We start from the raw sequence: 12,298 nt of genomic DNA on the forward strand, positions 1-12,298 counted from the left end.
AGTAAGTGAAAAACCAAGTTTGAACAGCAAAACGACAAAATATACACAAGTATTTTTGGCTTAATTTCTAGTGGAAATTCCTAGTACACTTGAAATAAGACAAAAGTCACAAAGAAATTCTTCAGCAAGAAATAGCTTGATTTAAGTCAATAATTCCTTAATCTTGATGAAAAGCTCTGCTTCCACTGGCAGATTATTTCACTTATATTCACATGTTGTAATTGAAATAATCTGCCACTGGAATTAGAACTTTTTAAAACCAATATTAAGGAATTATTTACTAAAACCAAGCTCTTATATCTTGGTGAAAAGTTACTTGTAAAGTAGTTTCGTCTTATTTCAAGTATTTTTAGATATTTGCACAAGAAACTGGTCAAAAATACTTTTGTCAAAAATAGTTTTTTCAGTTTTTAGACGTTTTTGTTCTTTTCGGTTCTGTTTCCGGAGTCTTTAATGAGTTGGTACACGTTGGTCGGTGCGTGAGAGCGGAGCAGATGTCGCTTCAGACGTAGTCTCTCCTGTCATAGCCGTTCGGTACCACCGATCTGGTTTGGGAGTACGGCGTTCTGTACCTTTTCTCCGGCCCCCGAGGGCAGCTGGAGGACAGGATGCCGCCTCCGATGAGCAGGAAGGCAGCGGCGGCCCAACCCAGATACAGCGCAGCACCGATCTCCCTCTTCTGGGCCTCTGGTACGGCCGGACTGTAGAACTCCGTGATGATGGTGTGAGCGGACCAGGACACGGGGATTATCTGGGTGAGGGAGGCCAGAACGAAAGCCCCTCCGGAGGCGATCATCACCCGTGCTTTAGCCGCCTCTTCGTCCACGCAGTTGGTGCACTTTGCCCCCATGACGGACATCAGGAGTCCCAGAACTCCCAACACAACGGAGATGACCGTGAGAGCGCGGGCGGCCTGAAGGTCGGCGCTCAGAGCCAACATGGAGTCGTAGACCTTGCACTGCATCTGGCCGGTGCTCTGGACCACGCAGCTCATCCAGATGCCCTCCCAGATGGTCAGTGCCGTCACGATATTCACCCCGATGAACGCCGACACTCTCCACATGGGCAAAGCGCAGGAAACGATGGCGGAGATCCAGCCCAGCAGAGCCAGAGTCACTCCTAATATCTCAAATCCCGCTGATGGCATGTCTGAAGAAATCCCCTCCACGATCAGCACTCACTGACGGATCTAGTGAGCGTCCAGCAGGTGGAACGTCCAAATAAGCAGCAGGTTGTTTTGAGGGAGGAATCAAAGGCGGAACCTCTCGATTATTGGAGAATTCAAATTCTCTCTCGTATGAACAGTGGAAAGCTCGGTTTGGAATGTAAACAGCTCCAGTTTAATCATTCAACTCCCACAGCGCTGGTAGCTCCACCACCTGCTTGGGTGAGGGGCGTAAACGGGTGTAGAGTGGTTCAAACCTAACGGAGAATGAATGAATGAAAGTGGGCAGCAAACTATCAGCTGCTGCTGCTGCTGAGAAACACATTCAATCATCTTAAAGGTGACGTATTATGCTTCCTAGAACAGGTCAGGTTAGGTCTTTGAGCAAAACAAAACATTCTCATTATCTCATTCTGAGATGATGTGATTATAGTCTGCTCAGTTCACACTACTTTGAGCTGTTTTAGGGCCTCTGTCACTTTAATTTAGAATATATTGCTCCTGGCCACGCCCCAAACTCAGTGTTTACACTTGATGTGAAAATAGCTGGAAACAGATCCGTAATTATACAACCATATCTTTGAAAAGCATTGGTGAAGCCTCCTGCACAACCAATAGGAATGCAGCAAGTGGTTTCTGGATTGTAAGTCAACAACAAAACACTTGTCTTTTCCAGCAGCCATTGTACAAAATCTTACCAAGTGTTTTTGGTCGATTTTTGTGCAAATATTTTAGTGCACTTGAACAAAGACAAAACTACTTACAAGTAGCTTTCAGAAAAATACAGGAACCTGTTTTAATTCAACAATGCTGTAATAATAAAAAATACTAATTTCATGTATTTTTCAAATGTTAAGTCAAAGAATCTGCCCATAGAAGTAGTACTTTTTCATTAGTATTAAGGAATTATTGACTTAAAACAAGCTCCTGTATCTTGCTTCATACTTATTTGTAATTACTTTTCTTATCTCAAGTGTATTAAGATGTTTGCACTAAAAGCTAGACAAAAATACTTGGCAAGATTTTGTTTTGCAGCGTACAGCAGTAAAACCAGTTAACCAAATGTGCTAGAGCTCTGCTCTGGTTGCTAGGCAATGAACTGGGCTCCTGGGGTTGCTAGGTAACAGGCAGTGCCTGCTGATTTTTCACGTTACATTCAGAAGGTTTTTGAAATGGCTTATTTTCCAAACACCAAAAAACATGAACTTATTGCCAAAAACATCTGGGTATTTTTTAGAAGCAGTAGAGGCCCAGACATACGGACACGCTGTATTAATCCCACCATGGGGAATTTCATGTCACAGCAGCAAAGAACAAAGTTGCAATAAGCAACTAACAATGACAAGCAGTCAAATCACAATGAAAAACAACATAAAATATAAAATAACTAAAAACTATACAAGACAAAAGTCTGGTAAACATTCTGTGAATAAACTACACTGGTGACACATTCGAAACCTGCAAAATGACAAAAAGCTAAATAAATACAAGTCCCGTAACTCCACACCAACGTGGGTCTGGAGGATTCCAAGGACAAGAATGGCAAATAGAGAATGAGCCGGTGTGGTGGAGGCTGATGAAACTCTGTGTGTGCACATAGTTGGGGGATGGTCTTATCACTTTCCCCTACGCAGGTGAAACTTTTGAGTCTGCTAGTTTCAAAAATAAGTTTCAGTCAAAAGGAAGGAAGTGAGTGAGACTGATAAAGAAATGACGAGCAGCTGAAGAGGAGTAAACGAATGAAACAGAACAAAGATGGAGCCTAAACAATAACGGAAATTAATACTAAATCTAACAAACGCATCCAATACTCAACAAGAAGGAACAACGTCAACTAACAGAAGAAATAAACTAAACAGGGAGGAAATGCAAAAGAACAAATCCAAAATTCAAATGAGAAATAACATAAAACATAAAATATTACAAAGTATTTTTAGTCTAGTTTCTCAGTACACTTAAAATAAGACAAAACTAGCCTGCAATGAACTTTTCAGCAAGATGGGAGCTTGTTTTAAGTCAACAGTTCTTTAATATAGATTAAAAAAAAAAGCTTTAGCTTCACATGTGGATTATTTCACTTATAACAAGGGAAAACTTACTTGTTCTGAATTAAGTAATCTGCCAATGGAACTAGTACTTTTAAAATCAGTATTAAGGAAATATTTACTTAAAACAATCTCCTATATCTTGCTGAAAAGTTAATTTTTAAGTTAGTTTTGTCTTATTTAAAGTGTACTGAGATATTTGCACTAGAAACTAGACCTAAAATACTTGGTAATACTAGATTTTGTGTTTTTGTAGTAAATAAGAAGTCAATGCAAGGAAATAACAGAACCAAAAGTCCAAAATGTTAAGAGAGAGGCAGTACAGGGCAGAAATATAATGTAGAAAACTGAAAGGGAGATGGGGAAAAATGCAAAAATAAAAATACTGAAACTAACCCATTTCTTCATTAAAATGTTAATTGGACTGAACTTATATAGCAGTTTTCCAATCATTTTGACTTCTCAAAGCGCTTTACACTATTCGCACTCACAAACGCACACACATTTCTACATCGATGCCCAGATCAGTAAGCAATTTGGGGTTAAGTGCCTTGCCCAGAGGCACATCGACATGTGGCAGGAGGAAACTGGAATCGAACCTACAACCTTCCAATCACAAGATGACTACTCAACCCACAGAGCCTGCAAAGACCTAATCTTTTATAATCATTATTAAAAATCATGACTTAGATTATTAAAACTTCTTGAGATGTTATTTGCTGTGCTCTTCTTTTTGATTGGCTGTCAAATAGCTCCTCAAGCTAGCACAGCTTGCGTGAAACGAAAGGGAACCGTCAGAAGCCCTGCTATGGAAGGCTACACAATCAGAAGGCAAGAGACGACATTTATGCTAAACGACTAATAATTACCAAATACTGAATAAAAGTGAGACAATATCATTCTAAAAGTCGACGTTTCTTCAGCTGTTTTGTAGTATTGGCCAGAAGCTAATGCTGTTCGGGGGCCGTGGCATCGGAAAGTTCGGGAATCCGCCATGTATGCTAACCACGAAGCTGTATTTGTGTACAGCAAACTAAGTGAGTAACATTTTAAAGTTTCGTATTGTTTGCTGATTATAATAACCAATAACTAAGTTGAGTTGGATTTAGCTAATTTCAAATAAGCTAAATTAGCACCGAGCTAATTCCGAATTAGCTGAATGCAACTGTTGTTGGGATGACAAATGCGGAGGGGGATTAATAGGCTTATGCAGATTTGCTTATGTAAGCAGATGTTTAATATATATATTTTTTAAATGCTGATTAAATTATGTGCTATTTTTAATTCGTTACTAACAATTGCCCTGTTTTAATAAGCTGATGAGAGAAGTTGAATGAATACTTTGGAAAAGATTACGGTATATAACCGATGTGCTAATTAGTGAGTTTTCTGTTGCTTATTTAATTTATAGAACTGTGCACTAAGAAAGTAGAATGTGCATCAAACTGAGCAGAAATAGGTTAAACTACTAAAATAAATGGTGAATCGTAATTTTTAACCAAATAGCCTTTATGTCAGAGAGGTAGCAACTAGATAGCTGTATTACCAAACTTCTGTTTGCAATCACACTGCATTATGTGCCACCCCACAAAATCCGTATATAATCAAAGATTTTGTAAAGTGTCCTTTGTCATAGTGAATTAAAGCCAGATAAAAAAAAAACAATCAAAATGAAGATTTTTCCAGGTCCTGGTAACCTCAGGAGCAAAGGGACTGTAGCTCTGCAGCTGAGCTTGAGCTACTGTTAAAATATCTGTTTAAACGTCCATTTAAATCCTCATGATATTCTTCATTACTGCTACTTGAGGACTCCTCACTTTCCTAAATGTGTTCAGTAAGTGTCAGGGTTCTACTCATATTTTACTTTACATAAATGTTTTTGCGGCTGATTTTGTAGATAAGCTTCCTCTTAAATGTAAGGTACGTACTTTGTGGGTTTGGCACAACTTCTAACTGATTTTTATCATGAAGACACTGTATGTCTGCGCAGGAAAGTTAAATATCATCTGTGGTCACTGAATGGAGGTTTCTACCACATTCAGATGAGTCTGAGCTAAATAACTTACCTCTAGCTTTTCACTGCTGTGTGTTTTTGTAGTCACTATAAACACACAGCAAAAACACAAAATCTTACCAAGTATTTTTTTAATCTAGTTTCTGCAAATATCTGAGTACACTGGAAATAAGGCAAAACTAACTTAGATGTAACTTTTCAGGAGGATTTAGGCGCTTGGTTTGACTCAATGATTCCTTGATATTCATATAAAAAAGTATTATTTCTACTAGCAGGTTATTTCACTCATAAGAAATGTTTTTCATGTTATTATGGAAATAATCTGTCAGTAGAACTATAACTGGGTTGCTAGGTAACGGGCTGGGCTGGGGTTGCTAGGTAACGGCATAGTAGAATATTACTGGTGGAACTCAAAACTTTTTCATCAATATTAAGGAATTATTCACTTAAAACAGGCTCATGTTTCATGCTGAAAAGTTACTTGTCAGTTAGTTTTGTCTGATTTCCAATGCACTAAGATATTTGCACTAGAAACTAGATAAAAGTACTTGGCAATGTTTTGTGTTTTTGCAGTGCATTTTTGGCTTCATTTGTGTGACTTCCAGGAAGCAAAATGGTGTAATTCAATCTGAAACGAAGCTTTTTGCTTCTGTTTTATCTCAACATATATGCGTTTTTTGATGCACTTTCCTTTAGTTTTATGTTCACGTTTCTGTAATTTCTGGATGCTTTTTGCCTCTGTTGTACGGCACCTTAAGAAGGATGAGGTAAACAATTTCAAACGACTGATCAATAGAACCTTTGTGTCTCAGTTCGGACTCAGTTACAGTCCAAATTTCATCCCCCCTCCGAACAGATGGAGACCTTTATCTCTTAGTCAGTTTCGCCTTGCAGATGGAGGACAGGTCACAATAGACGGAGAGCATAAGGCGCTCCTCGGAAACAAGCCCCCCATTGTTCTTTACCTGCACTTACCCTGAAATAAAACTCCTCATTTTGGCTCGCACCAGAACCGCTCTTATTGGTCAGACTCTGCTCACCGACGGACCTGGCATGTGTCCGAGGTTCTGCATAACGGAGTAATTTGGAGCATGAAAGTATTCATTTTAATAACAAATTAGAGTTAAAGAAAAGCTGAAATCACAGAATTAAAAACTTGGTTTTCCATTTTTAGGAACAGAATCTACATACAGAATGTAAAGAAAGGCATTCTGCAACGACATGCTTGTTGGTCTAGTTTCTAGTGAAAATATCTTAGTACACTTGAATTAAGACAAAACTAACAAGTAACTTTTTTAGCAAGATATAGGAGCTTGGTTTAAGTAAATATTTCCTTGATATTGATGAAACGTTCTAGTTCCACTGGCAGATTATTTCACTTGTAACAAAACATTTCTTCCATATCATAAGCAGAGTAATTTTCCAGTGAAACTAGAACATTTTCATCATTATTCAGAAATGATTTACCTAAAACAAACTCTATATCTTACCGACATTTTAATTGTAAGGTAATTTTGTCTTCTTTCAACTGTCCTGTAAGATATTTGCTATAGAAACTAGACAAAAATTCTTGGAAAGATTTTATGTTTTTACAGTGTACTGAAGAAAGATCAAAGTTTTTAAGTAATTATTAATTTTTCGTAACAAATTAGTTTTAATGAAAAGCTAAAATGTCAAATTGAAACATTTTACAGGAACATTTTTCCATCTTTAGGAACAAAATCTACATGAAAAATGTACAAAACCAAAATCCTACCAAGTATTTTTGGTTTAGTTCCAGTGGAATATCTCAGTTCACTTTGAATTAAATACAGTCAAGTTTATTTGTTTCACACATTTCAGTTACAAGGCAGTTCAAAGTGCTTCACATCCTAAAAACATCATGCAGTCATCAGTTATGAAGCAGTTAGTACACATTACATTTGGTCAAATATAAAACTCATCAATCAGATTCACATCAAACATATTGATCAATGATTCACTTATTACTAATCAAAGATAACTCTGAACAGCCTTGATTTAAAGGAACTCTGTTTCAGTTGGCTTGGAAAGACAAAACTAACTTTGAAGAAACTTTTCAGCAAGATTTTAAGTCAATAATAATTCATTATTGATTAAAAAGTATTGATTAGTTCCTCTGGGATATTATTTCACTCATATCAAGACATTTTTTCCCATGTTGTGTTTTTCTCTTAGCAATTATTGACTTAAAACAAGCTCCTAAATCTTGCTGAAACGTGACCTGTAAGTTAGTTCTGTCTTATTCCAAGTGTAAATATAAACTAGACAAAAAAATTTGGCAAGATTTTGTGTTTTTACAGTGTACTGAAGTAATTTGCATGAAAGATCCAACGTTTTGAAGTAAAAAGTCATTTTAATAACAATTCAGTCTTAAATAAAAGCTACAATCTCAGAAACAAAAAGTTTATAGGAACAAAATCTACATGCAAAATATCTTTGAGTACAAAAGATATTATTTCACTGTAAAAACATAAAATCTTACCAATTATTTTTTTAGTTTTAGCACATATGAAATAAGACAAAACTAACTTATAAGTAACTTTTCAGCAAGATGGAGGAGCTTTTATTACGTAAATAATTCCTTTATATTGATGAAAAAGTTCTCCACTGGTTGATATTTTATTTGTAACAAAACATTTTTTCCAATATTAAGTGTTTTAAAATTAAGGAATTATTGACTTAGAATTATTGACTCCTAAATCTATCTGTAAAGTTACTTGTAAGTTAGTTTTGTCTTAATTCATGTGTGTTAAAATGTTTTCCTAGAAACCAGAGAAAAATTACTTGGTAAGATTTTATTTAAAATTGTTATTTTTTTGCAGTTGTTGCAAAAAACTGTAAAACCATCACAGTTTTTGCTTGTTCTGAACATTTTAATTAAGAATCTGATATTTTAGAAAACTTTAGACTAAACGATAAACGATTGTCCTAAATCAAAATTAGATTTTTATGAATAAATTTAGTTGTAAACTAGTTTAAGTCATAGCTCATCTTCAAAGCTTTAGCTCCTATTTTGTAGAAAAGTTCCTTGTAAGTTAGTTTTGTTCAGTTTTGCATTAGAAACTAGAGGAAAATACTTGGTAAGATTCTCTGTTTTTGTTTTTCTATCCACAAACATTTTCAGTCATATCAGTCGTTCAGACATAGTCCTTCCTGGTGTATCCGTTGACCGAAGTGCTTTTGACGGCTGAGTAATCCACCCTGGGCGCTGCGGAGACGGCGCCACTCGGCGCTGCCGCTGCTTTAGACGGACAGGAGCAGCAGAGCAGAGCGCCCCCCAGGATGAGCAGGCAGGACGCGGCCCAGCCGAAGTACAGAGCGTTCCCGAACTCCCGCTTCCCCGTCTCCTCCAGCATGGGGTCGTAGAAGCCCAGCACGATGGCGTGGGCCATCCACGACACGGCCACCAGCATCAGCAGCCCGGCCGCCACGAACGTCACGCCGGCCGCCGCCACCAGCCGCGGCTTGCTGCTCACGTCCCGGCTGCAGTTGGTGCACTTGGCGCCGGCCACCGCCAAGCCGATTCCCACGATGCTCATCACCATGGAGACGATGACCAAGGCCCGGGCGGCCTGCAGGTCCGTGGGAAGCCCCAGCATGGACTCGTGGACGCGGCAGTGCATCTGGCCCGTGCTCTGCACCGAGCAGTTCATCCACAGGCCCTCCCAGATCACCTGGGAGATGACGATGTTCTGGCCGATGAAGGCCGCCACGCGCCACATGGGCAGGCCGCACGCCACCATCACCCCCAGCCAGCCCGCCACCGCCAGGATCATCCCCAGGATCTCCAGGCCTGCAGAGTACATGGTGGGAGGACGAGGCTCGGCGGGACACAAGGCCTTCTGTGTCTGGAGACGAAGGCGATATCGGATCTCTGCCGCTGGAGGAGTTTAAGCGAGGAAGAAGGAGAGGGAGAAACAGATTCCTTTTACAGCTTGGAGGACTGAAGGTGGAGTCAGCTTCAGGTGGTTCACCTTTAAACTTTGGTACACTGCAAAAACACAATCCTACCAAGACGTTTGGTCTAGTTTGTCTTGAGAAAACTAACTTTAAGTAACTTGTCAGCAAGAAATAGGAACTTTACTTTAAGTCAGCAAGTCCTTAGTATTGATTAAAAAGAGATTAAAGGCAGATTGTTTAACTTATGACAATACATTTCCCCATTTTTAAGTGAAATAATCTCCCACTGCGACATTTAATCCATTGGGTTGACTTAAATTGTGTTAAAGAGAGTTTCTATCTAGTTTCTACTGCCAATATCTGATTACACCCGAAAATAGACAAAAGTAAATTTCAATTAACTGTTCAGCTAGATATAGTGATATGATTTTAGCAATTTTACAACAGACTAAACAGTTAATATCTCCACATTCTTGTGTAGAAGTATAATTTAGATTTAGAATAACAATATCTTTAGTTCAAACGTTTTCTAAAATATCAAAACAAGACTTGGGATGGTTTTTTTCAACAAAGCACAAAATCTTACAAAGTATTTTTGTCCAGTTTGTCTCGACAAAACGAACTTACTAGTAATTTTTTAGTGAAGTAACTGTTTTAGTTTGTTTTAAGTCAATAATTCCTTCATATTGATAAAAATGAAGGTACTAGTTCCAACGGCAGATTATTTTACTCATAAAAATACATTTTCCCAATTTTATAGTGAAATAATCTGATAGTGCTGCATTTAACCCATTGGGGCGACTTAAAATGGAGCCCAGTGGAGGTGTGCACATTAAATGTTTCTCCATTTGGGAGAAATGGGGAAAACATTGCAAAAACAATGAGTGTTACCAATTATATTTGGTTTAGTTTCCAGTGCAAATATCTTAGCAAACTTGAAATAAGACAAAATGAACTCACAAGTAACTTCATCAAGAAATAGGAGCTAAAACCTTTGAAGATAAACCATAAATTTAGCAATTTAGTCGTCCTAAATCTAAGTTTCTGTACTTGGTGTAGATTTGCTCTAAATCTCATTTAGATTGAGGAAAAAATTACTTTTAATTCAAAAGTTGTTTAAAAGTATATATTATACAGTCTTTTGAAACCACTGCAAAACTTTAGTATTTTGTCTTTAGTTTCCAACACAAATATCTTAGTACATTTAAAATAACACAATTAGCTCACGAGTAATGTTTCAGCAAGATTAGGAGCGTTATTTAAATCAATAATTCCTTAATATTAATGAAAAGTTCTAGTTTACTGGTAGATTATTGACTCACACAGGAAATATATCTTGTAAGTGAATAAATCTACCAGTGAAACTAGAACGTCTTCATCAGTATTAAGGAATTATTGACTCCTTTATCTTACTGAAAAGTTCATTGTGAGTTAGTTTAGTTTTATTTCAAGTATAATAAGATATTTGCAGTAGAAACTAGACCAAAATATTTGGTAATATTTTGTTTTTGCCATCACAAAAGACTGAAAGCTGCCCAATTATTTGTTGTTGGACATTTTTATTACGAATTTTGAAGAAAGCGTTTGAAATAAAATTAGTGTTTTTTCATCTAAATTAGATTTCCACAAAAAAAAGTTACTGTTATTAGTAAAATTGCTAAAATTGTGGCATATATTCTTTTAGATCGTATTTACTGGATGTCGACCAGATATGACGGCATGGCAGAAAAAGATTGGCTCATTGTTTAAATAAGACTTTTCTGTATTAAAAATGACAAAACAACGCAGCGTTTTGTTTTTAGCTGGTCTGTCATGCAAATAGAAGAAAAACAAGCCTTCATTTCAAGTTTTTTTCCTTCAATGTTGCTAGTTTTTGGCAGGCATACATCTAAAAAGAATAGAAGATACGTTTTGTGGACTTCAGCTGTAAATGTAATGAGAAAATGTAAAGTTAAGAGGTGAATGCATGCTGGAAGAGTCCATTAAAGCTGCTTTCATCTTTATCCCTTTTTATTGTTTCCTGCTGAACAGATCAAAAACCCTGAACCAGGAATTATCTCCTAAATGATCCTTTTACCTGACAGACAGCAGAGGAATAAATGAGGAACTCTCTGTCATTAAAGACTCTCCACTCATTAACAAAGGTCACCGGGGGGGTCAGAGGTCAAGTCAGGTGAAGGATCTTTGCTTTCATTGTGTTTTTGTCTGATGCACTGCAAAAACACAAAATCTAACCAAGTATTTGTGTCTAGTTTCTAGTGGAAGTATCGTAGCACACAGTTTTAGAATTAGACAATATTTATAATAAAAAGCAAAAAACGTGCTTTAATTCCCAATAAGTGTCTTTGAATTAAACTGTTATTGCATAGTTCCACCGGCAGGGGGAGCCAGTCTCTCCCGCTGTCTCTTAATTGGTCCATATGGTCAAAGCAGGAATTTGTTTGGATTTGCCTTTAATGCAAATTCTAACCTGCTTTATTCAAATAAGAACCAGGTTAAAAATAAAACACCTGGATGCTTTAATGTGCAGACATGTGATACTTTGTTGGTTCAGCTTGTATTTCTGTTCCAGCATTCAGTTTTTTAGTTCACATTTCCATCAGTTATACATTTTCCTGACATTTGCTCATTCGCATCGTTGCACTTAAGCCATAATTGGTAGAGAAAAATATAAAATCTCACCAAGTATTTTTGTTTTTTCCTGCCAGATATGGACGCTTGTTCTAAGTCAATAATTTGTTGATATTGATGAAAAGTTTTAGTTCCACATGCAAATTATTTCACTTAAAACAGGACATTTTTCCCCTTGTTGTAAGTGAAATAATTTTCCAGTGGAAATAGTATTTTTTTAATCAATATTAAGGAATCAACACAAGCTCTTGTGTCTTGCTGAAAAGTTACTTGTAAGTTAACTATGTCTTATAAGATATTTGCACTAGAAACTAGACACAAATACTTGGTGAGATTTTGTGTTTTTGCAGTGCATTCCTGAAACTCCTGATCTCAGGAATAGTCAGAATCTAAAACATGTTATGCAAACCGTTTTATAATTTTTTTTACAAAAAGCTGGTGTTTTTAAAATGTCAGACTGTTGAGATGAAAAGATAAACATGAAGTCAAATAACGGTGAGTTCAAACATCAGTCAGATTTCT

General features: G+C 37.1%; 2 protein-coding genes across 2 annotated transcripts; both read right to left on the reverse strand.

The window, feature by feature from the left end:
* Positions 1-367: 367 nt before the first annotated feature.
* Positions 368-1,269, reverse strand: LOC102231115 (claudin-4-like). Its single transcript, XM_023350934.1, has one exon. The coding sequence runs from the start codon at positions 1,145-1,147 to the stop codon at positions 503-505; it is 645 nt and encodes a 214-aa protein (XP_023206702.1). The 5' UTR covers positions 1,148-1,269; the 3' UTR covers positions 368-502.
* A 7,066-nt stretch (positions 1,270-8,335) lies between these two features.
* On the reverse strand, positions 8,336-9,065 carry LOC102231371 (claudin-4-like). The gene has a single exon (XM_005813008.2). It carries the CDS (start codon positions 9,049-9,051, stop codon positions 8,383-8,385), a length of 669 nt encoding a protein of 222 aa, XP_005813065.1. The 5' UTR covers positions 9,052-9,065; the 3' UTR covers positions 8,336-8,382.
* Between the last annotated feature and the right edge of the window lie 3,233 nt (positions 9,066-12,298).

The sequence above is a fragment of the Xiphophorus maculatus genome, chromosome 18 (genome assembly GCF_002775205.1).
Source record: "Xiphophorus maculatus strain JP 163 A chromosome 18, X_maculatus-5.0-male, whole genome shotgun sequence".
Lineage (NCBI taxonomy): Eukaryota > Metazoa > Chordata > Actinopteri > Cyprinodontiformes > Poeciliidae > Xiphophorus > Xiphophorus maculatus.